The sequence below is a fragment of the Natator depressus genome, chromosome 9 (assembly GCF_965152275.1).
Source record: "Natator depressus isolate rNatDep1 chromosome 9, rNatDep2.hap1, whole genome shotgun sequence".
Lineage (NCBI taxonomy): Eukaryota > Metazoa > Chordata > Testudines > Cheloniidae > Natator > Natator depressus.
The window spans coordinates 65983708-66009039 of record NC_134242.1 but is presented as its reverse complement, the minus strand read 5'-3'; the positions used below and the strand labels follow the sequence as shown (position 1 = coordinate 66009039).

At 38.0% G+C, this 25332-nt stretch overlaps 1 protein-coding gene across 4 annotated transcripts in view; it reads left to right on the top strand.

The window, feature by feature from the left end:
- The window catches only part of DIAPH2 (diaphanous related formin 2), an 807400-nt gene that overhangs the window by 410946 nt on the left and 371122 nt on the right, over positions 1–25332 (top strand). For all 4 annotated transcript variants that reach the window (XM_074964437.1, XM_074964436.1, XM_074964435.1 and 1 more), the window contains one exon: positions 1026–1155. In XM_074964437.1, coding sequence (XP_074820538.1) covers positions 1026–1155 — 130 coding nt within the window. The remainder of the gene's footprint in view (positions 1–1025; positions 1156–25332) is intronic.

Below are 25332 nucleotides of genomic sequence, written 5' to 3'. Positions count from 1 at the left end.
GCAGTGCCACAACTTTCCCATGATTCTTGCTGTCCATAAGTTTCTTTCAATGGGGAGTGATTCAGACCAGGCAAGGAGCCCCCATATATGGTTGGTGGTGGAACAGTGGAATGGAGAGAGGCCATGTCCCCATTTGTTCTCATTGAGTCTGAAGAATCTCCAGCAAGCTCCTGTAGAGACATTTCCATGGGAGAGCAGAAAGCATGATGAGATATTGAAACTACTCCCTCTCTCATTCTCCTGCTAGCCAGCCAGTCTGGATCTCCTGGGCTTTTCACCTCTCTTTTTGCAGAAGAGGGTGGGGGATTGGGAGGGGGCTGTTTAGTTCTTAATTTCAAGCGTTCTGTGAAAGACCAACCAAATAGGTTATGAAACACTAATATAATTCCACCTTGATTGATTGATTATGTATTGGATTTTGCTTAAATGAGTAATTGGGATTTATGATGGGAAGAAGCTCCATTAACCTCTCCCTTGAGAGCTTAAAAGAGCAAACATAGATTAGGGGGCACTGTATCCCAGAATACATGCAGCAGAGGGATTGCTTTAGAAGTTGGAATTCATTTAGAAAGGTGAATTGAATAACTTACTCAATTTCTAACAATATTTTAACTTCTAGACTAACAATGTTTCAACATTCAGTCCTCCCCTTAGTGTGGACCATCTCTGCACTTCATACTGAGCATAACTGACATTGAAACGGATGTGCAGAACCACGCATCTCTGTATTCTGAAAAAAAAAAAAAATTAAAGATTTATGGAGTTTGGATTTTTCAAATATTTCAGATCTTTTATATGATTAACATTGTTTTAGAAACCACACTAAGGTTAATTTTAAAATAAATGATTTTGAGGATCATAGCAATTTTTAGTTTCATTCACAAGTTGGAAATGTAGATAACTTTCACTAAAATCTTTAATTAAGTGAATTAAAATAAATCTTAAAGTAGATTTAAGAAAACAGTTTCATAAAGCTAAATAATGTATTCTTTCCTTATGTCTTTACTCTGCTCTTATCTTTGCAGATTAGAGATACTAAATCATCAAATCAAAAAACAACACTCTTGCATTTTCTGGCTGAAATCTGTGAAGAGAATTATCGGGACATCTTAAAATTCACAGATGAACTGGAACATGTTGACAGTGCAAGCAAAGGTAAGCATGTAGAGAATATATCTAGAGTAGTTTTTATCTGTATTGGTACGGAATGCTCTCAAACATTTAATTTTAGATTGTAGGATTATGTAACCTCTAAGCATTAATAATCCTCATGGATTTTTCTTCTTCTGGTTGTTTATTGACCTGGGAAAAGGTACAGGGAGTGGTTGCTTTTAAGTGGAGTGAGGTAACACAGCACATTACAGTGAAGTACTTTGAACTTCACACAAGGAGTTTTATAACATCAGCATCCCAATAATTTTCAGCTCCCCATTAATGGTTTTAAAGACCTGCTTTATTGTTCATATATATAATCACAACATACACAATCAAAAAGTCAGATCTCCTTAAATCATTATTATCTAATTCAAATTGCAAGGAAACCAAGACATCTTAATTTTACAGGACAGTTAGTCAAGTCCTCAGAAGTATAAAAATTCCTTAAATTAGTAGTCATTGGACATTTTGAAGGCTTTTTCCAGGACTGTTTGGATAGATGATGACTGGGGGGTTTGAAACCAAAACGCAGTTTTACTGGTCAGGTCTTTACCCATGTATTCATTCACATTGTCAGGTTTGTAGTGTCTTGTGTTTTTTAATCAGACAAATACTGCCTATGTTTTTGAATGCTAACGTTATTGATCAACAAGTAACAGCAAAACACTTCAGTCTCTGCTCAGAGGTAACTACTATAAGTGGTGTTACACATTTACAGATATTTTGTTCCATATTACAAACCTGTGATTTTTGATGTTATAATCAAGGAAACAATAGACTTAGTACAGAGTAATTTTTTCTTGTATTTTGCATTGTTTAGTATTATCAAATGAATAAGAAACTGTGCTTCAAAAAGGTACCAGAATAAAAAAAGGTTGAGGTTATGCTCTCTATCATTTTCCCAGTAAAACAGATAAAAATAGAGGTTGCTTGTTGTTTGTACAATTTATTTAATTAAAAAACAATTTCTACTGGAACTAAATTAAAAAAGCTCATATTTAGTCCAGCATCTTTAAACAATTTATCTTTACAAAACCTAAATGTTAGGTCACTTTCCTGGTTTTAAAATGGGAAAATCTTCCTGAAAGATCTCTTGCACCCTTTAAATACTGGGTTAAATTCTGAGGTGCTGTAATCAGTGGAAGTTTGCTTGAGAAAAAACTGAGTCAGGAACTCAGAGCTTGACCCTTACTGAATCTGTCTTATTTGTTAATACCCAACATTATCATAATTTAACATGAAAACTATTCCAACCGTTAACTAAGGAGCATTTAAAACTGTAAGCTGCCACTGTGGAGCCCAATTCTGCAAACCTTTCTGCATTTATGTAATGTAACTCATATCTGTCAGTGCTGGTAAGAGTGGACCATAACGTTGTGCTAAAAACAAATATTCAAGAAATCTTCATGAGGCTAAGTCTCAATGAATGTCATTTAGGACTTTAAGTTACTTTTGGAAATTTTACCCTTTATCCCAATATTTGGCAGAGAATAAAAGCCACCTCTAATTCTTTTTCACACAGTAGGTATTATACTGCCATCACTTAATATTATTTTAAAGTTGTTTACGGTGGTATCAAAAGTTTGATCTGTTTAAAGTGTGGGGAATGAATGGGCTTTTTTTCTTATTTCAAATATCAGTGTGGTAAATGTGGGTAAACAGTGATGTATTAATGGTGACAATTGGTGAGCATGTACCTTTCTAGGCACAAGTACTTCTAAAGAAATTAAAGATCCCATTTAAAATAGTAATGTCACAGTCATAGGGTCAGTTGTGCTTTAGGCCTCTTTTAGTTCCTGTCAAGTACATAGGTTTTGCTACTCTCCCCCCTTACTGCCAACAGGCCCAACTCTCTTCACAGTGGTGTTCTGGCAGCACTGTGCTACACACACACACATCTCCCCCATAGCTTGAGGGCAGGGTTAGAGGTCTGATTATAGTGACTCAAAAACAGCATCTTCAAACAAAGTATGATTTATTCATGGAAAGATACACAGTATGCAGAGTAAAGGTACAAAACCAATAAAGGTTTATGCTCATATTTCTCTTTGCCTAAACCTTAATCTTTCCTTGCAAGCTTTGGTACATTCTGTTCAGTGCAACTACCTCCATCTCAGGGCTGGTGATAGAGAGCCTGTTTGCTTCAGTTCCTGTGTATCTTCCTCAGTGTGTCTCTGTCAGCCCTTAAGACAGCCTGTGACAACCCACTCAAGTTCCTCACCCCATCCCCTCACGCTTCTTACCTAGACCCGCATCATTACGATTTTAGTAACCTCTTGGATCCAGGGTTTCTGGAAAGAGAAATTGCAGCCTGGTTGGAGTCAGGTAGGGTCATTCCCCAATTTATAGCTTCCGTATTGTTTCCTTAAGGATCCTTGGTACCCTCTAGACTCTACCTTATCTTTGCCAATATTTTGTTCCCTTCTTAACAGCCTTTTTTGATTGAACTCCTTGCAGTCAGGCAGAATAATAGCAAACTGATAAAGTGAAGTGCCTAAAATATTTATTAAAAAAAATACACATAATTCCCTCGTTTGCCACAATAAGCAAAATAAAGCTAAACATAAAACATAGCTTGCCATACCAAAAGCCCTCTGAAGTGTAAATGATCTGATCAGGTACACTCACAATAATAGTGCTTCTTCCATCTTTATTCTGTTCTTTTGTTTACTTAAATTGGGTCTTGCACTGGTTAGTCTCAACATTTCCCTCTCCTCCCCTGCAGTAAAATTGTTTGTTCTTGTATGCATGTGTTAAATTTCAAGATAAAAATATTTCCTTTGTCTGTATGTTCACATTGTCATGTTAATAATTTGTCTCCTTTCATTGTTATGGATGTGTGAACTTTGATTCTTTCTTATATCTTATTAGTGCTGCCTGTTAACTTAAGAGTTTTATTATTGGCCATTCTGTCACTTTTTAATATTTTTTGCCCTTAATTCTTGGCTGTACAATTTATCATACAAAACTTGTTTAAAACCTGCATGAGACCAGATTTGCAGTCTCACTTTGAGTACAATCTCTACTACACTTGGAAATTGCCAAGTAGTTATTGATATCCATAGATCTCCAGTACCAATCTTGCCACGCAATCACGGAATATGTTCTGCACTTAAAGGAAATAAGTAGTTAGTGAGTGTCAAGAGTTTGTTAAAGAGATGTATTTTTTTTTAATTCCCCCCTTTTGTTTTGGAAACAACTTCCCAAGTTCTTTCTGGAGATATCATATTTATGCTGATTTTTTGTTTGTTTCTAAATATGTGGCTGTTTATGTAAGAACTTGGCAACAGGTTTCTCCAAATATGTTACGTGGAAACCCCAAATTGTTAAATTTTCATTAGTGATTGTGTCGTACAAAAGTCTTAGCATTTTGTAAAGTATTGAAGGGTTACTATAAAAAAAAAAATGTACCATGGCCCTAAATATTAGTTTCTGGTGTAAGTATTTAACTAAACATGAGTTAGATCAGGAGAGAACTTGATCCTTCACTCTATCTTACGCATTTGAGAAAACCCCACCAAAAAAACAGTACATGAAATGGGCATGGTCAAATAGTATAAATTCCCAATTTGATTTACTTTAAAATTATTATATTCTGATAATGAAAATTACTTTTTGAGAAATTATATATATATATATATATACACACAATAGAGTCAATAGCAACATCATCTATACGACCGTATATAATTTGGCTGTGCTGCTGTACAGTCTGTCTGCCATAATTCTGTTCATCCATCCACCAAAAATGTTAAAAGTTAATTAAATCTTTACAACATTAGTGGTTCTCATGACAAACAATGTGGAGTTGTGAAATAATGTTGGCTTGATTTGCATAAGAAATACTATTTTCAGTAAGAAATAAAAATTAAAAGCTGAAAACTTAGATGACCCTGTATTTTAAAAGCCCTTTTTGTTTTATTGCCAGCCTCTGTGGCCTTTATAATGGATTAGTCTATCTGTCTCTTTAACTATTTATTATATGTATTATAGTTAAACTTAATATACTTCACAAAAATTAATTTAGAGCTAATACAATGTCTGGTTTGAGAGCACTGATTGTGTAAGGTTTCCAATACCACTGTATTCAAATGTATTAACCCTGGCCCATAGGGACCATCCTTAGGGCTTTTAACGATTATAGAGTAATTCATTCTCCATATTTCATATAAACCTTGACATCTAATGACTATACTGGAAGAATTCCAGTTATTCACAAGTTGGTTGTGGGCATATGTTAGGAAATGTACTGGAACCCAAAATTCACTACTTAATAAATATACATAGGGACACAGGAATTACCATACTGGATCAGAACCAAGCGGTCTGTTTGGTCCATGACCTTGTCTCTGAGCATGGCCAGCACTCGATGCTTTAGAGAGGGGCTTAAGAAATCATTTAGTAGGCCGCCACCTCCCCCCCCCCCCGCCCCTCTCTCACTTTAGAACTCATCTTAATCTTTAATAGCTAAAGATTGGCTAAAACCAGGGGTTCTCAAAATGGGGGTCGGGACCCCTTAGGGGGTCATGAGGTTATTACATGGGAGGGGTTGTGAGCTGTCAGCCTCCACTCCAAACCCCGCTTTGCCTCCAGCATTTATAATGGTGTTAAATATGTAAAAAAGTGTTTTTAATTCATAAGGTGGGGTCGCACTCAGAGGGGTGCTATGTGAAAGGGGTCACCAGTACAAAGTTTGAGAACCACTGGCTTATACCTTGCATGAGGGTCAATATTCCTTCCAGAATTTGTTAGCATTAACTATAGTAACTCTGGATATTCTTGTTATCCAATTGCTTTTTGAATTTTCCTAAACTTTTGGTCCCAACACCATCCTGCTTCCTGTGGTAATGAATTTCATAGTTGTGTTTTGTGAAAACATATTTCCTTGTATCAGTTTTTAAATTGCCATCTTTTCTATTCATTGAATGTCCCCTTGTTTTTGCATATGGGACACTGAGATCAGAATTTCTTGATCTACCTTCTCTATTTATTCTATATTTTATTCATTATTAATTCATTCATTATTTTATCATATCCTCTGTTATTTGAGTCCTAAACAATCACTATCTTTTTTTCTTTCCATATGAGAGTTCATACTCCTAATAATTCTGGTTGCCCTTCCGTAAACCCCTTTAATTTTGCAATACAGTATGTAAGTATTCTTAAACAGTTACCTTAGTCTTACAGAATCAAAAGCTGCTGTCGTGGGTTTTGAATTAAATACTTTTTGGCCATTCAGATATTTAAACTGACATCTGCCAAAGGCAGTGTCTCCTGTATACTAAACTTTTAGAATCCATAATAAATATGGTCCATACTCTTGGAAGATCAGGAATTTATGTCGTAAAAATTAGTCACAGTACACAGCAATATCATGAAAACTGCCTCGTGGGTTGTATTCATATTGCTTCAGGGGAAATATTGCATACATTTCTTTACTTCAGTAGTGTGCAAGCTGATAGCCCAGAAAGCTTCCAACTAAACTTGTCACTGTCCATATTAACTCTCCTATTAAAGAAAACACACATACTCGCTCACTTTCCACAATCCTGGATAGGCAAAGTGATTTTTAAACAAATACAGTAGGCAGTGTTCTATGTACTAACGCAACCTAGCCAATAGAATCATAGAATGTCAGGTTTGGAAGGGACCTCAGGAGGTCATCTAGTCCAACCACCTGCTCAAAGCAGGACCAGTCCCCAACTAAATCATCCCAGCCAGGGCTTTGTCAAGCCTGATCTTAAAAATCTCAAAGGAAGGAGATTCCACCACCACCCTAGGTAACGCATTCCAGTGCTTCACCACCCTCCTAGTGAAAAAGTTTTTACTAATATCCAACCTAGACCTCCCCCACTGCAACTTGAGACCATTACTCCTTGTTGTGTCATCTGCTACCACTGAGAACAGTTTAGATTCATTCTTTTTGGAACCCCCTTTCAGGTAGTTGAAAGCAGCTATCAAATCCCCCCTCATTCTTCTCTTCCGCAGACTAAACAATCCCAGTTCCCTCAGCCTCTCCTCATAAGTTATGTGCTCCATCCCCCTAATCATTTTTGTTGCCCTCTGCTGGGCGCTTTCCAATTTTTCCACATGCTTCTTGTAGTGTGGGGCCCAAAACTGGACACACTACTCCAGATAAGGCCTCACCAATGTGGAATAGAGGGGAACGATCGCATCCTTCAATCTTCTGGCAATGCCCCTACTTATACAGCCCAAAATGCTGTTCACCTTCTTGGCAGCAAGGCACACTGTTGACTCATATCCAGCTTCTCATCCACTTTAACCCCTAGATCCTTTTCTGCAGAACTGTTCCCTAGCCATTCGGTCCCTAGCCTGTAGCGGTGCATGGGATTCTTCCGTCCTAAGTGCAGGACTCTGCACTTGTCCTTGTTGAACCTCATCGGATTTCTTTTGGCCCAATCCTCTAATTTGTCGAGGTCCCTCTGTATCCTATCCTTACCATCCAGTATATCTACCACTCCTCCAGATCATTAATGAAGATATTGAACAAAACCGGCCCCAGGACTGACCCTTGGGGCACTCCGCTTGATACCAGCTGCCAACTGGACATGGAGCCATTAATCATTACCCGTTGAGCCCAATGATTTAGCCAGCTTTCTATCCACCTTACAGTCTGTTCATCCAGCCCAATACTTCTTTAACTTGCTGGCAAGAATACTGTGGGAGACGGTATCAAAAGCTTTGCTAAAGTCAAGGAATAGTTTACCATTTTCTTACAGCAGTGTTCATTTTACTATAGTCTGCTGTTAATTGTTTGCAACTTTTTTGCATCAATTACAGATTCTAATAAAATGTGAAAAATGCTGCCATAGGAAGCTACCAATTTTGTATTATGAATTCAGAACTTGTACTGTAGTTATAAGGAAACCAAAGGAGAGTTAAATTTTTGACTAATGTCTTGCACTTTTTTTGCATACAGAAGATGAGTCTTACAACAAAAATCTATTTGGGCTGAGTTTCTAAATCTGCAAATGAGGGTTTAGGAAAGGGCTAAGGGAGTCTTATCTATAACCAGTAGCACATTTAATATGCTGTATATGCATTTCACTTACTAATATTAGTCATGTTATGTAACACACATTAGATTGACTAAGAATAGCCACCTCTTTCAAAATTCATTGTGTTTGATGCAAAAAACATATTTTATTCATAAATGATCATTTTGTTTTCTTCCTTCTGCATGTGCTGTGCCTATATTGAGACAACAATTTTCTGTGGGGAGTTCTGCTTAAAACTCTTGGCCCAGTGTATCCCCCTTTGATCTGTTCTGTACTAAGTGTAGTGTAGAAGAAAAAATATGGTTACAGTGTATAGTGCATTTTAGTTAAGTACATTTGATTATGTGTTTAGTGCTAGTTGTTGGAAAAGTAGAAGAACTACAGCTTTTGTCTGTTTGAGAAAGCTAATTAGGGGCATGCTGGGAAGAGCACCCGCTCTGTGAGGTTCAAACAATATGTTTGTGCATCAGTTTCTGTTCAGCTTTCATCTTCATGTATACATCACACCTCTGCACAGCAATGATCCTCTGAGGTGCACAAATGCAGATGAAATAGAAGCAAGAACAGGTCCATGATTCATCTTTGTCTGCATACCATGCACAGTCTGTGTGGCACAATAATATGAAAAAGTGAAAGAGAAGACTTTCTGTAGTCAGGGTGGTGGGACAACGTTTTTGGAAGGTGATGGGTACTAATAGTATTTCAACATTATTAAAACTGTTCTCTCAAATTTGTGAAACCATGTTATTCTGATTTTTATTTATTTATTTATTTATTTAAGTCTGGAAGTCACAGATAAATGCTTATAAAAGACTTCTTTGAAAAGGTGCTTGAAACATTCCACATCCACTGGAATTCTCTTGAGTTTCTTCCAGTAGCTCCTGAAACCTTCTGATTTTTCTTGATTGTTCTTATCATCCTATGGTGATTTATCTGCATTCTCTCGTATCCCACTGACAGTGTTTCAGATCATTATTGAAATACAGCATCTTATCCTGTACCTGCATTCCTTAGGACAGGATCAATGTCAGTGTGCTCGAGGGCCAACAAGCACAGGTAGTTTATAATGCTTTTTGCCCTGTACATTCTGAGTTTTGTGGACAAAATGTTAACTTCTTACCAATTGCCTGTGGTGATTTTGAGGGATTTCCTTAAGGTATTGGCAGAGGACATGAAAAGGCTTTTTTGATGTACAGTAGAACCTCAGAGTTACAAACACCTTGGGAATGGCGGTTCTTGATAACAACATTTTCTCAAGTTTGGACATCTTGAGAGGTCATTCTTGGCATACTCTATTTAAAATATGGTTATACAGGGCTCTGCTGGGCTCCTCAGGCTTTTCTCCTTCTAACTAGGGTTTGGATACATCCATTGTGATACTTTGTGGGGATAACTGGAGTGTGTGGGGTTAATCGCTATCACCTACTTATAGCATGAAGGAGTCTTGTCTGTGCCCACTGGGGATACTTCTCCCGGAGCTACTGGCTGCAGGCGACACAAGCATTCCACTCTGGGTTACTGTAAGCCCCTCTCTCACCGTCTGCAGGGGAGCAATTTACACACCCTGCTTTGTTACACTTGAGTGCCCAATCCCTTTTGTTCTGGTTACCAGCAATGTATGCCAATCCACTGTTTCCCTGGAAGCACCACACCCTAGTTTACCAGTGTCCCCTCAATTCAACACTCTTTGACACAAGCACTTGATTGTGTCTGTAGTAAAAAACAAATACAAGTATATTTAACACAGCTTAAGATAAAGATCCAAAATAGATGAAGGTGAAAGGATTGGAAAACAAAGTTACAGATAAAAGAAAAAATATAAAAATCAATCTATAGCCTGGACTTATTGACGAATTCCTTCCCAGTCCAGTACAGAGCTCACCCAAAGGTCAATCCTTACAGCATATGTCCAGTCCAGACAACATTCTGTGAGATGCTCGTGCTGATAGACCATCACCTCCATAATGGATACCGTTGTCCCCTTTCTTCTTCTGTTAGACAGTCCAAGACTTTTTTGTCTCATTTTATAATAAGAGCATTAGATTTTAACTTCAGCTGAGCCCTGAATAGCATCTCCTATTCAGAGAGTTTCCTTGGGGTTCTTTTATCTTCATAAATACTCAGGTCTGCATGGTATTTAATGCAATATAGTGATGTCTAACTGAGTTTGCATAGAGCTTTGAACAATAGCTTTAGGAATCTTGATGAAGAACCAAGAACACCCAGTGGCAATAATTGAAAAGTTAACATTGTTAACTATTACTCTTTTGATCAAATAATGTGAAAAAGCAAGGAGAGAAATAACCTTCTGAAGACATGTACAATTTACTGTGAAGGATAGTTCAGAGCATTGCCTTGAATGGGTGGCACTTAGTAGATATTACCACTTTTCTGATACTATAGTTAGTATTTGATACTATAGTATTTCTGATTTCTGTAGTAAAGAACAGAATTATCAGAGACATAGATGAACATGATATGTTGGGAAGAGTCAAAACTGCTTTTGTAAAGGAAAACCATGTCTCATCAACCGATTAGAATTCTTTGGGGGGGGGGGTCAGCAAACACGTGGACAAGGGCGATCGAGTGGATATAGTTTATAGTTTGGTTTTTCTGAAAGCTTTTGACAGTGTCCCTCATCAAAGACTTTTAAGCAAAGTAAAGCAAAGTCATGGGATTAGAGGGACGGTCGTCTCATGGATCAGTGACCAGTTAAAAGATAGGAAACAAAGGTTAAGAATAAACCATTTTCACAGTTGAGACAAGTAAATAGTGAATAGATTAAAAACACACAGATTAAGAACAAGAAGATTAAGACTAGCATAAGAACACAGGAACATGTAATAAATTAAAGGACAGTACATTTAGGACAAATAAATGAACTACTAATTACACTGTGTATAGTAAACCTGTGCAGTTGTCTGCCACAGGAGGTAATTCAGACACATGCTGTAGCTGGATTTTCGGAAGGATAGGATAATTCCATGACCACTAAAACATGTAGCGATGCAAGGTGAGACAACGAGAGTCGTCAAACATCAGAACATATATTGATTACATGCCAGGAACAGGGATTGATGATTTGCATTTTATGAATTTTGAGATTGGGAAGCTTTTTCAGATTTTGCATCAGGGATGTGAAGCCCAAAGCTTGTGCAGCAGAAAGCTTAGAGGACCCCTATGCAAATCTAGCTTTCTAGAATATTTGGAATGTTGTTGTAATGTTATGTTTAATTGTCCAATCACAAGAATAAAAAATGCCACATTTACAGTAATAGATATTATATGTTATAGATATTAGAGTAGATATAGATGTTTATTGTTTTAGAGAGAGAATTAATAATTAATCTAATGCTGAAATAGAGCTGCCTCTGGAATGGAACACCACGGTCATTCTATTCCACCAGTATTATGTAACTGTTTTTAGGAGGGGAAACTACACAGGGAAATTTTAAGTATGAAGAATTTAATTACTGGAAATCAAATTTTTCTGTTACATTTGGTTAAAAATAAAATGCTTGTGAAATGACTTAGGCTATTCTAGTAACCACAAATGTTTCAGAATTGATCTAACATGTGGTATCTTTAGCAGCATAGCGCTACCTAACTTTGTAATTACTGAGTGAGGGAAGAATGCTACCTATAAAAGAAACTCATCTGAGATAGCATCTGGGAATTCCTTGGAGGAATCATATTCTGCTTCTAACCAGGCCTGAGCTTTGCTTTACTTATATCTGAAGAGATCATAGCCTGACATGGAGTGGCTGCAAGCTATTTCTGCATAAAAGCAAAATGATCTATTTAATATTTGTACTTGGTAGTTTATAGAAATATAAATATACCTTAGATAATGGATTACCAATTTACTAACCAACAGTAGGTCACTTGCTTTGCAGAGGAGTTTTCTATATGTGTGCTGCTCTAAAATGGTGGCATTTAAAACAATTTCCTTTGATCTGATTCTGTAACCTTACGTATGTGTGTTGAAGTGTAAAAAATAGATTATTAATTTTGGAGAATTTTAGACCTTGTAAAAGTGAAGGACTGATTGAATTTTTTATGTGTATTTGGGACAGGTACTGTGCTAAATATAAAAAGTGTATTAAAAAAAAACCCCTCAATGTACCCCGGTTTTCAGATGTAGCACCACTGCTTCTATAATTCTAGAACTGTCATTTGTTCCAGAAGTTGTCACTGGTATTCTGAGATTAATAAGAACTGAGACCAGACTGTCTTCAGGTCAACGGAATCTTTCTATTGTGACCTATTTCAGCAATGAAGAATAAATATTTTTAGTCCCTTTTAAAAATTAAAAAGGTGAGACGTGGTTCTTTGTCACCCAGAAGATACCTTATCAGAATTTTTTTACCCTGTTGACTATGCTTCTCTCTCTCTCTCTCTCTCTCTCTCTCAACAAAAAACAAAACAAAACCTCACTTTGCTCACCCTCGCAGTTGTATAGTTGAGGAACAACATTTCTTACCATGAATAGTTAATGTTTATTTTTCTGACCCTACTATTGGTGTGGAGAGTGCTATTAACAAGGGATGTCAATTATGATTCTAGCAGCATACTCAAAATTGCTTCTGTAAAGGTGAAATGATTCCTCTCTCCCAGGCTCCTTTCTTGTTTCTGGCATGAGTATGGAAAGGGTAGAATTAACTCTTGCCCAGAAGAACTTATGCCAACACTATATGTCACTTAATTTCCATAGAGGGAGTTGTTCAAAACAACCCTGTGTATCCTTTTTTACCCCATAGGAGGGATTCGGACTCACTCCAAATACACCATCATGGAAGTAGTTTTGAGGCTGACCGGGCTAGAAGAATGACCATGTAAAAAGTTGGGGTATCAGTTTAGAGCATTTTTTTTTAACTTGGCTTTGTTTCAAATTAGACCATAACCAAAGTTTTCAGAATTTCCCTCAGGGCCCTGCCTGTGATTTGATGCAAGTTCATTAAACACAAGATGTTTTTGCAAAATATGTTAGGTTCAGTGACTCTGCATTTTCTGATTAAATAGAATTTTGTAGGACCAATTCTGACCAGATCTATAGGGCCATGAGATTCATGACTGTATGGATACAGTGCCTCAAAACCCCTGAATTGGGGCAGTAAATCTGTAGGCTGGAGTATCTAGGAGAAGGCTGCATAGCAACCCCATCACCTAGCAGGGCTGAAATGCAGCTCTGTGCACACAGATTGATTGTTTGGGATTCGTGTAGATAGGACGAGATGATTAATTTCACCTTTAATTAATAATGAAAAAAATCTAACAGTGTGTTGTGTGTGGCAGCCACATATATGTTAGCGACATGATGATAGCCTCTGACTGCTGTGTTTTACAATTATGATGACCTATAATGCATTGGCATTATAAACATTTTTGAGAAAAACTCCAAAATATCTCTTACAACCTTTTTTAATTAGTTAAACTGTAGAATAAAATAACAGTTAAATTATGACATTATTGGACAATTAAACCATTGATAACTACCTTAAATTAATCTTTCTCTTTTGCACTAATATCTAAAATTATCACCCCAAAAGAAGTGTACATTGAGGGATGTCTTTTCAGAGTTAGCCTTTAAAGCATGGCAGTTACCTTCTAAAATAATGAGTAATTTATCTCATTGTTGTTGTTGTTGTTCAGAATCTACAGTCTTCCCATGTACTTCCTTGCATGTAATGAAGGAAATACCTTGGTCATTGCAAATGCCTGTGTTATCTAACTACAAATGCTTAGTCATCTAAGTCCCCATGTTTCAATCAACTCCTGGTGATTGACCTCCGTACCCGACCTCAGTGGGGCTTCATGTGGGTACAGGGATTTTCTCCCCACAACATTTGCTGTGGCATCAAGGCTTAAAGCGATTTTCTGGTTTTTAAGGGCTATCTTGTGTGTGGTTTAAATATTTGTGTGTATGTGTACAGGTATATGCTAAAATAACGTGTGGCTGGTGGCATTTATTCATGTTCTGTTGTTTGTGATGTATAAAGAGCATACCCCAGGTTGCCATTTGTAGTAGGAAGAGATTTCACTATTCACCATAATTGATTGCCTTTTTAATTCCGGTATTATCAGGATATTTGTGATGGCCTTTTGTAGAGGTACACCGTTGTCTGTAGTAATATGTGTTTTTATATCTAAGTAGATCCATTGATAGCCACAAACTTCCTGGGAACTAGAAGCACAGACAGTAGTCTCACTTTCACTCTACCTAGTAAAAGTATTAGCCCTCTGGTCATCTTTTCCATTTGGCAATTCCTTATCAAAACCTCAACTGCTATTCATATATAGTATATTTAGGGTTGAATTTTAAGCTTAGAACAAGTGTTTTGCTGTACTTTATTATCTTTTATGTTGAAAATGTTTTTGATACACCCGTGTAATTTATTTTCTAGAGATTAATTTTTAAGATTAATCTATCTTTTCTTTATAAAAATTCTCTTTTCAAAGGTTTACTGGTTTACTAGACATGTTTGATAAATCCTGTATTGGTTTTCTCCTGTGGCTAACACTTTTACTTGCAGCTTTGTGGATTTTTACAGTTTGATTTAAAACCTCTAGTGTTTTATAGGTCGGCTTGAGGGATTAAACCAAAAAGGGTTAGTAAAGTTTAATTAAAACCATTGCATCTGATAGAAAAAAGCATATTAATGGATGTGAAGTCACTATTAATCCGAAGGTTTTGCATAAATCTGAAATGGGTTTCACTTCAGTTAAATTTGTTCCATTCTACAAGATAAAAGCTGGTTAAGTTTCCTATAAACAGCATTAACTTCTTATAAACAGCATAAATTATTGTAAATTTTAATGACCAAAACCACATTTGAGCTGTTCTATACTTTGACTTGCAAAGCAGATTTTTTTTGGCAGAATGAATGGTATTTGTACAACTTGCTTCAACCATTGCCTGCTGTAATTTTTGTTTAAACATAATTGGTCATCTGTTCCATCATGTGTGACTTTTCATTGTCCCAGACTAGTTAGCATGATTTGTGTGCAAGAGGATACTTTTGCACTCTCCCCAAAAATCCTGGCTATGGTGTGATCTTTTTGTAATTTAATGGGGTGCTTTTTTTGTTTGTTTATCATTTAGTGAGATTCTGAGTAATAGAATGACTTCAAATATAAAATCATTCAGATCACTCAACCGCACATCCTAATTGGAGGAGTGGAACTTGTGTGAATTTCAAATAAGAGCTAAGGGATCATCTTTTTGATGATGTAAAACAGCATTAGTTGTCATGGCCTAATACTTAAGATTTGTCCTTGCTGTTTTTAGACGGGTAACCATGCCACAGATTGAGCTACACATAAAACCTAACTGCATAAAAATACGTACAGGATTTCCTACCTTCGGCTTTCTTCCTTGCTAATCACAAGTGGATGTAGTATATTTTTCTCTGTCCTAAGCAAAATAAAAGAAATAAGGCTCAATTGTTTTAATAGCACAGAAATAATATTCTTTCAGAAGAGAGAAATCAAGATTAGGAAAAAAAATAAACAGAATTCACTTATTTAAAGACTAAACTAACAATAAAACATGAGTTGAACAGAAATCAGATTTTAATATGAAAAAGGTCAGCAGGATTAGGAGAGCAAGTCATGCATTTCCTAAAATCTCCAATAATCTGCTGTTAGCTGGTAGCAAAATTCTTGATCTTTTTAAAGTTGGAAAACCTACCTCAAGATTTTTGAAAAACAAACTAAGAAGCAGTTTTATACACCTTTTCTGGGAAATATAAACAGGAGTCAAAATAACTAATTACTGAGAGATTATTGAATTTGTGTTGTTTGAGCAGGAAATAGGACTTCATAGAAACTTACTTTGACATTTGCATATCATTTTGCATTTTTTGGAGACAAGATATGTCATGTGGTAAGAAATTATAGGCCAGTGACAAGCTGGATGCTTTTCCCGTTCAGTTCCAGAAATGACCAATTAAGTTTTTGAAAAGATATAGTTTTTTTTGTACTAAAAAAATATTTTAGAGCCAGATGGCCTGCATCATACACACTTTCAACTTTAACTCTTTATTTAACTTCCCATTTCTTAAAATGAACATCAAAAATTTAAATTGTGTTGGTGTATGAGGACTACAGCGAGGAGCCTTGATCTAGATGAACCTAGATCTTTTGGGTTGTCATATTGAGGTGTCTCTGTGAACAAATCTATTGGAAATGTAAAGGGGTGAATGTTATGTCTGGTGGGATATGAGAGTAGTGAATGGTGCAGAGATCTTTATATTCATATAAAACTTTGAGCATTTAAAATGTAGATTCAAATTTTTAAATGTTTTAAAGCTTAATGTGGAAAAATAGATTCATGCTCCTCTTCCACGTCTGCTATTCCTTTTTCCTTTTCGCTGCTTCCAAGTTCTCTCTCTCTTGCCCCTGTGCCATATCCCCGCTGTAACCCGTTCCAAGATCAGACCCCATATTCTCATCCACTCCACTACCCTCATTCCATTATCACCTTACTATGTCCCTTCCTAAACTCCTTTTTCTTCACATTTTCTCCATCTTAATGTTTGTGAGCTATCATAAGGTAAAAACACAGTGAAGACCAGACGCTTCAGTTTTAAAACCCTCTTCGGAGGGGATAGAGGGCTGTTTACCTTGTGGTTTACTTCGCAATAAAACGAATGTGCCTGGTCTTCACTGTGTTTTTTTTTACCTCAGGGTGTATCATGCATGTTAGTTTTCATGAGGTCAAAAATGCACTTTCTAGCAGTGAAGACAAGTCCTGATTACGCAAGAGACTTACAGATCTATGGAAAAACCACGCCTGAATGCAGTTTCCTTTGGGAGAGTTCTCACCAGTGATTGATGTCTTTTGGTCAGAGTCCTTTGGCAGGAGGTGGGCACTGGGTTTGGAGGGGCAAGTAGGTTCTTCCACTCCTCCTGCTCAGCTTTCTGCTTCTGGTCATGGTCTGCCTCATTGCTCGGAAATCATGTCTGTCTTTTTTTTCCCCTTCTTTCTTTTTAAGAAAGTCTGTAACACCTCTCCTTCCCTTGGGGATTGGTGGAGAGTCATTACAAGTTAGAGGCTCTGCCAGTATCTGTCATTGTTCCACAAGGATAGAGCTGCTGAAGACACCTTGATGGCCTGGTTACATGTTTCCAGACATAGTACTTTTGCTACATTCAAGGACCTTGCTAACAAATTGATGTTCTAATTAACAAGAACTGTTAAAAATCTTAAATAGTATTATGCAAAACAAAAAATTTCACAAGTTTACATGGACAGATTCTCTAAACTGTCACAATATACAGATGAGTTAATTTGGATGAATGGGAGCTAACTGCTTCCGCCAAGAGAAGGCGAATAGTTTTGTTTTCTGCATCTCCAAGTGTATATCTCTTTTGGCATGTTAGATTCCAGGGAAACTTTTACCCTTCTGTGAAATGGTCATAATGGAAGAATTCTAAACATTTCTAGTGAAAACATAAAGGTCATATTAAGTAATAAAAAGATTTCTTGGTTTGGTGAGTATTGTGATGAATCGGGTGTTTGGTCACTAAATCTTGACCTGAAGTCTACGTAACTCTTTTGGTGCAAGGACAGTCTCTTGGTTCTGTGTATGGACAGCACCTAGCACAACGGGTCCTGGCCAATAATTGGAATTCTTAGGCATTATTGCAATACAAATAATAATGTTTTCTGTAGCTCAGTGACAACTTTACAGTAGGTTATCTGTTCCCCTTTAGCTTTTTGTTTCATAGAATCATAGAATATCAGGGCTAGAAGGGACCTCAGGAGATCATCTAGTCCAACACCCTGCTCAAAGCAGGACCGATCCCCAATTAAATCATCCCAGCCAGAGCTTTGTCAAGCCTGACCTTAAAAACTTCTAAGGAAGGAGATTCCACCACCTCCCTCGGTAACGCATTCCAGTGTTTCACCACCCTCCTAATGAAAAAGTTTTTCCTAATATCCAACCTAAATCTCCCCCACTGCAACTTGAGACCATTACTCCTTGTCCTGTCATCTGCTACCACTGAGAATAGCCTAGATCCATCCTCTTTGGAACCACCTTTCTGGTAGTTGAAAGCAACTATCAAATCTCCCCGCATTCTTCTCTTCTGTAGACTAAACAATCCCAGTTCCCTCAGCCTCTCCTCGTAAGTCATGTGTTCCAGTCCCCTAATCATTTTTGTTGCCCGTCCGCTGGACTCTCTCCAATTTTTCCACATGTTTCTTGTAGTGTGGGGCCCAAAACTGGACACAGTACTCCAGATGAGGCCTCACCAATGTCGAATAGAGGGGAACAATCACGTCCCTCGATCTGCTCGCTATGCCCCTACTTATACATCCCAAAATGACATTGGCCTTCTTGGCTACAAGGGCACACTGTTGACTCATATCCAGCTTCTAGTCCACTGTAACCCTTAGGTCCTTTTCTGCAGAACTGCTGCCTAGCCATTCGGTCCCTAGTCTGTAGCTGTGCATTGGGTTCTTCCGTCCTAAGTGCAGGACCTTGCATTTATCCTTATTGAACCTCATCAGGTTTCTTTTGGCCCAATCCTCCAATTTGTCTAGGTCCCTCCGTATCCTATCCCTACCCTCCAGCGTATCTACCACTCCTCTCAGTTTAGTGTCGTCTGCAAACTTGCTAAGGGTGCAATCCACACCATCCTCCAGATCATTAATGAAGATATTGAACAAAACCGGCCCCAGGACCGACCCTTGGGGCACTCCGCTTGATACTGGCTGCCAACTAGACATGGAGCCGTTGATCACTACCCGTTGAGCCCGACAATCTAGCCAATTTTCTACCCACCTTATAGTGCATTCATCCAGCCCATACTTCTTTAACTTGCTGACAAGAATACTGTGGGAGACAGTGTCAAAAGCTTTGCTAAAGTCAAGGAATAACACGTCCACTGCTTTCCCTTCATCCACAGAGCCAGTTATCTCGTCATAGAAGGCAATTAGATTAATCAGGCATGACTTGCCCTTGGTGAATCCATGCTGACTGTTCCTGATCACTTTCCTCTCATCTAAGTGCTTCAGAATTGATTCCTTGAGGACCTGCTCCATGATTTTTCCGGGGACTGAGGTGAGGCTGACTGGCCTGTAGTTCCCAGGATCCTCCTCCTTCCGTTTTTTTAAAGATGGGTACTCCATTCGCCTTTTTCCAGTCGTCCGGGACTTCCCCGGATCGCCATGAGTTTTCAAAGATAATGGGTGACAGCTCTGCAATCACATCCGCCAACTCCTTTAGCACTCCAGGATGCAACGCAAAAGGACAAAGTGATTTTATTTATTGATTTATTTATCTTATTATTTTAAGTTTATGATGATTTTCTTGTCAAGACTTAATGGTAAGCATTTGACAGTCGTAGTTCTTTGATTGTCTTTGAATAGTAGAAAAGTGAGACAAACTGCATACCACAACGTGTGTCTCAATGGAACATTCTGAATAACTGAAGAGTAATCAAGGACACATTGTCAAGGTAGTGATGCTATGAATTCCTGGAGTAAATATTAGTGGTCTTCATTGCATCTTTGTTTATAAATGTGAGAAAAGCAGTGCTATGGTTATTCATAAATTTATGCTTTCACAGTATTGGAATCAAAGTGCAGATGCCTGATCCCCAGCAGTTCTCAAACCGTGGGTCAGGACCCCAAAGTGGGTTGCGACCCCATTTCAGTGGGGTAACCAAGGCTGGCCTAGACTTGCTGGGTCCCAGGACCAAAGCCCGAGAGCTTCAGCCCTGGGCATCTGGACTCAGGTTACAGGCCCGCTGCCTGGGGCTGAAGCCTTTGGGCTTCCGCTTTGCCTCCCCCCCGCCAACCCGGGCTCGGGCGGGCGGGCTCAGGCTTCAGTCCCCCATCCTGGGGTCACATAGTAATTTTTACTGTCCAAAGGGGGTCACGGTGCAATGAAGTTTGAGAATCCCTGAGATAAACTAATCAAGATCTAAGATTTTAAATTTAACCTTCCTTAGGAAAAACTCATTTTCTGTAGGCTAACTGGTTTCCAGTGAAATCTGTTTTTTTACAGCTTACAATAAAAACTACAGCACGTGCATACAAAGTTTGATGGGTTTTGTTTCGTGTGTTTGTAGTATCAAAAGAAATAATGTTCATATTTCTATTTTGATTTCTCTATTGTCTTTCTTTATTTTGTTATTGAAATCCAAAAAAATGACAAATACAGTGAAGAAAAAACACTGTTCAGAAATGCAGTTCTTGCAAAGTTATTACTTAGACTGTGTAGAAAATGAGTGCACCACAACTAAACGGGGGCAGAATTTGTCTGGGCTTACGCAAAGAAGGGCAGCTCTGCTTTGTGGTTGTGGGGGCGGAGAGGAGAAGAAGGAGGTCAGAAACTGCTGTAAAAGGTGCTTGGTGGTCAGCATTGCAGCAGTGGCTCAACCCCACCCCCACAAACATACATAAAGGCACAAAACCTGAGTGGGGCAAGTCTCTGTCTAAGCAGTGAGGGGAGGGGGTTCGGGGACTCCTATGGTTGGTACGGCAGGAAACCAACACCTTCCCCCCCACCCCCCTTTCTCATAACCCTCCTTAACCCTCTTACAAGTCTGGTGGATGGTAAGGTCCAAGCCATGGGTCGGCTGGGAGACCTGGATGGAAACAAAGGGGGGCTGGTGGAAGCCCCAAGGATTGATTTGAATAAGCATGGATTTGCCTGCACTGTACACTTGATCTGCCGGGTAGTCCCAGACATCTATATAATAAAGTTGTGGCATGATTAAAACCCATAACAAGTCTCCTGTCCTTCTTGCGGTATACCCAGACAATGAGGCAAGTTTATCTTTTCCCTTTGAGGATTTAGAGTGTATTTCTTCACACACAAAGATCTTCCGTCTTCTCCCCTCCCTGTGTTTTCAATTAGTAAATATTATCTGAATTTGTGTCTGTTTGGTTGTGGTGCTTTAGGGTTCAATCCAGACCAGTAAGAGGTTGTCACCACCTGCTCTGCAACTTTGGGTACCTTTGGGTACCTGCTGTGGCTCACAGCCCTCATACCAGCAGCCAGCCACACAAGCATACAGGTCACAGTCTGGCTTTCACCAGCCAGTTACTTTTTGCAGAATGACCCCAAAACCCTCCCAGTCCCAAATTTTGCCAAAACTATCTACCAATGTGACAATAGGCTGAGGTTCCAGAATTGAGAGTTAATGCGTTACCCTCTCAGGCCCAGCAAGTGAGAGTTTTGCAATTGCTAAGCTGTGTGACAAATGTCCTGACACAAGAACTTATCTGCCTTGTTAGCAAACTCTTCAAGAGATGTCTGTCTGCAGTGTCCAGCCCTCTCCTGGAACACTCACAGAAATTATTCAGTTTTATTGCTCCTTTAAAGAGGCAATACACTGTAGCTCATTAATTTAATTGCTCTTATTTTAATCACAACCTTAAATTGGTTTACAGTAAAAGTAAAGCAAGTGTATTTAACAAAAGGACATAGCATTAAGTGATACCAAGTATAAGGAATAAAGATAAAAAGGGTTACAAGCAAACAAAAGTAAAACTATATTTCTCAGACTAAAATTTAATTTCTGCCATTTACAATCTTTGTCTCAGCAGATTTCTCATCTAAATTCAATTCCGAGAGACTTCAGTCCCCTTGGTTGAAGGATCTAACTTTCTGTGATTTCTTGATCTCTGAACCCTTTAATCTACAAGTAATGGATAACTCTGGGGTTCTCTCCCCTTTCTTTTTTAGTCCAGTAAACATTTGAAATTTATTCTTTGGAAAGTAAGCCCGGCCCAAGCTTCTCTCTCAGCAAACGTTTTTAACAGAGGCTCTCTGTGCCAATCCTGCAAAGACATGCTGCTTAGTACTGTATTATGTTCCAAAGACTTATGTGGGGCTACTCATGATAGTAAGCGCTGCAGCTGTTAATTCCAAATTGGGCTATTAGAGTGAATTTCACTCTGTGCTGAGTTACAGCACAAGGACTAAGTCTTCAAAACAGTGTTTAATTGTTGCTTAAGTGGTTCACACACCTAATGCTGGTACTCTGCACAGACATTAATTTTACCCTTCAACTATTCTAACTGTGATAATCCAGCCCCAAACTACTTATATACAAAGTATATTTTTACTCAACCAAGCAAAGAAAGTCCACATCTTGTTCTTTGTCACAATCTCTGGAAAATGATTATCTATCTTACCTATAATTTTATATGATCTAAAATGCATAGTATCTTCATAAGTCTTTTGTAGAATAGCTGAATCTCTTTCTCGGGTATTTCTAAGCTGGATTGCACATTATGTTTTTCAGAATTGTATATGTAATAAATTTTAACAAAGGAAAAAGAAGACTGTATCAAATTCTTCTGCTTCCCATGCAGTTATTTTCTATCCCAAAACATGAATACTTGGAACTATGTCGTTACTAGTATCCATCATTGGAGTTATGGCAATTTATACCGGCTGAAGATCTGCCCTTTAAGGACATTGTAAATTGGAGGATATTTTAAACTTTTGGAAAGCATGCAATTCTTAAGATATTTTTTCAAATGTCAATGTTATGATTGCTGTATGCTGTTCTGTTTGTTTTTGCATACTATGAAAATAAGGATACATGGATAGTACTAAGGTTGAGTTGTTAAATAATTAAAAAAACTGCTTTGATCATCATGTTTGGATAGTGTACTGCATTATGTAATACAATGTAATGTAGTAGGAGGAATTTTCATGCTAATTGCTTAACTATTACAGAAAATACCTGGCTCATTACTGTTAGTGAGAACACTAAAAAAGTTTATTGAATTTGCAAACTTTTTTTCCTTCCTCTGTTACCATTTTAACAGTATGCAGAACACAAAAAAGATGCTGCCTGAAGGTATAAGTAAGTTATGCAGTTATTTTGTACATGAGTGCTGGAACAATTTTTATAGTGGGGGTGCTGAGAGCTATTGAACCAAACTATAAACCCTGTATATGATGGAAACCACTTCAAGCCAGGGGGAGCAGCAGCACCCCAAGTTCCAGCTCCTATGACTTTCTGTGATTTATCTTTTGCCATCTCACTCAACATGCAAAATAATTATCCTGGTTTGCGATACAGATACACTTAACTGTGTTTCTAGTGAGTTGGTTTTGTTTAATAAGCTATCAGGAGGCTATGGTGGTTCAAAGGCACAGTGATTTTCTGCCTCTTTAAACTACAGATTTTTTAACCTACTCTCAAAAACAGCTATGAAATTTGTAGATACTTAAATATGCACACTATTAGAAAAACCTTACGTCAGACAGACCCACTGGACTAAATTTAATTGTGGCATAATTCAATTGACGTTATCAAAGTCTTGGTCCTTGAAAGTTATATTGTCATAGCTACATAGGTCAGGGTGTGTGTGGTTCTCCAAGCACTTTTACAAATAATTCTAAAGGCAAACTTTGTCATGTTGCTCTTTGAAACCAGAGATCCTTCTGTGTTAGGGATTTGAAACACTTTAAAGTAGATCTTGCCACAGACTTTTTCCCCCACTTGAGAAGGGGTCTACTCTTCTTGACTGTAACATGCATTACTGCAAATTCCTACCTTCCTTTACAGTCCTGGGCTTTTGGAAAGGACTGAAAGGCAGGGAGAGTCTGTGTTTCTTAAGGGAGCACTGTTATATGGTCTGCTTCAAGCTTTATTTCATTAATTTTGTGTGGGCTCTGTATGTAAAATTAACACCTAGTACTTGGAATAGCTAAATGTCTATATTAACATGTAAAATGGGTAGAGATTGTGGTTTGTCTAAAAATTACAATGATTAAACATGTTGTGTAGCTGTAGTAAAGATACACTGTTTTGAAGTAAATATATAGAATCAAATATTCTAGCTCTTCCTTGTCATGCAAGACATTCAGCATTCATTGCATCCTTGCATAAAATGAAGGGCAAGAATCTATGGAAGAATGTGATATGAAACCTATGCTAAATGTTCTGTGTGGTATGGACCTGAGCTGCTTAACTGTCAGGACATTTTGGTAGGGGGAGCTGGAGTAACATGGCTTGTACACATATACACTGCTCCAATGGCCCAAACCCACATGTGAGAAGCAGCAGCATAGTGCATGCAGTCCTTGTTCCCAAACTTCTGGAGTAGTAGCACAGTGTCCCCACACCTATTAAGGCAGGTTACATCTTGAGGATTCCATTCCTTAAGCTCCACACCAGTTTCGCTGAGTGTTAAGTTGATTTAGACAGACTGTGTGTCTATTCAATGATTTGGTACTTTCTTACAGAATGATGAAGGCATGAGAGAGATCTTGTCAGGGGCTACTGAAAGACAGAGAAGGTGGATTTGGCTAAGATGCTTGTTTTGAGAGGTTGTGGGTATCTGTGTACAGTGACAGGTTGGGAAATCAGCTATATTATTTGCCCTCCAATACCCTACCCCTTCGCAGCTTGCAGTTATTCACTTTTCCAGTCAAGTAAATCTTTACATCGAAAAGGAATGGTGTTACTAATTTGTAATTCTCAAATCTTTGTTGGGAAAAGCGTCCTTGTGTTACAGGAATAACATTTAATTTTCAAAAAAAGAAAAGGAGTACTTGTGGCACCTTAGAGACTAACCAATTTATCTGAGCATAAGCTTTCGTGAGCTACAGCTGTAGCTCAGGAAAGCTTATGCTCAGATAAATTGGTTAGTCTCTAAGGTGCCACAAGTACTCCTTTTCTTTTTGCGAATAGAGACTAACAGGGCTGCTACTCTGAAACCTGACATTTAATTTTCAGTGTGGGGTCTTCTGAGATTTTTACAGTTGTCAGTTAAAATTGCCTAAATAGACACAGGGGTTACAAAGGTATTTCCACCTCTCTTTCTGAAAATGTACGAATGTAATATACTTATTTCAAAACACATAGATCTGCACATATAACACAATAAACTTTTACTTTTTTGTATTTGTTTGGCCATGGGAGATAGAGTTCAGTTCATTATTGATTTAAAAGCAGTTACGTATGGGATGTTTGTCTCACGGGTAATAATTTGGAGGCCTCAGCCTGTTCCTAGTGGATTACTATTCCCACTAAAAATAAAATAAAATTCAAATCTGTAATAAACATCCCCTTGCTAGCGGATGTAAAGCCAAAAAAAAAAAAGCAAAGGATTTAATTTTCATTGAGACCAAATTTTCCTCTTACACCCAGAAGTAATCCTTCCATTCAAAGGGGGCGA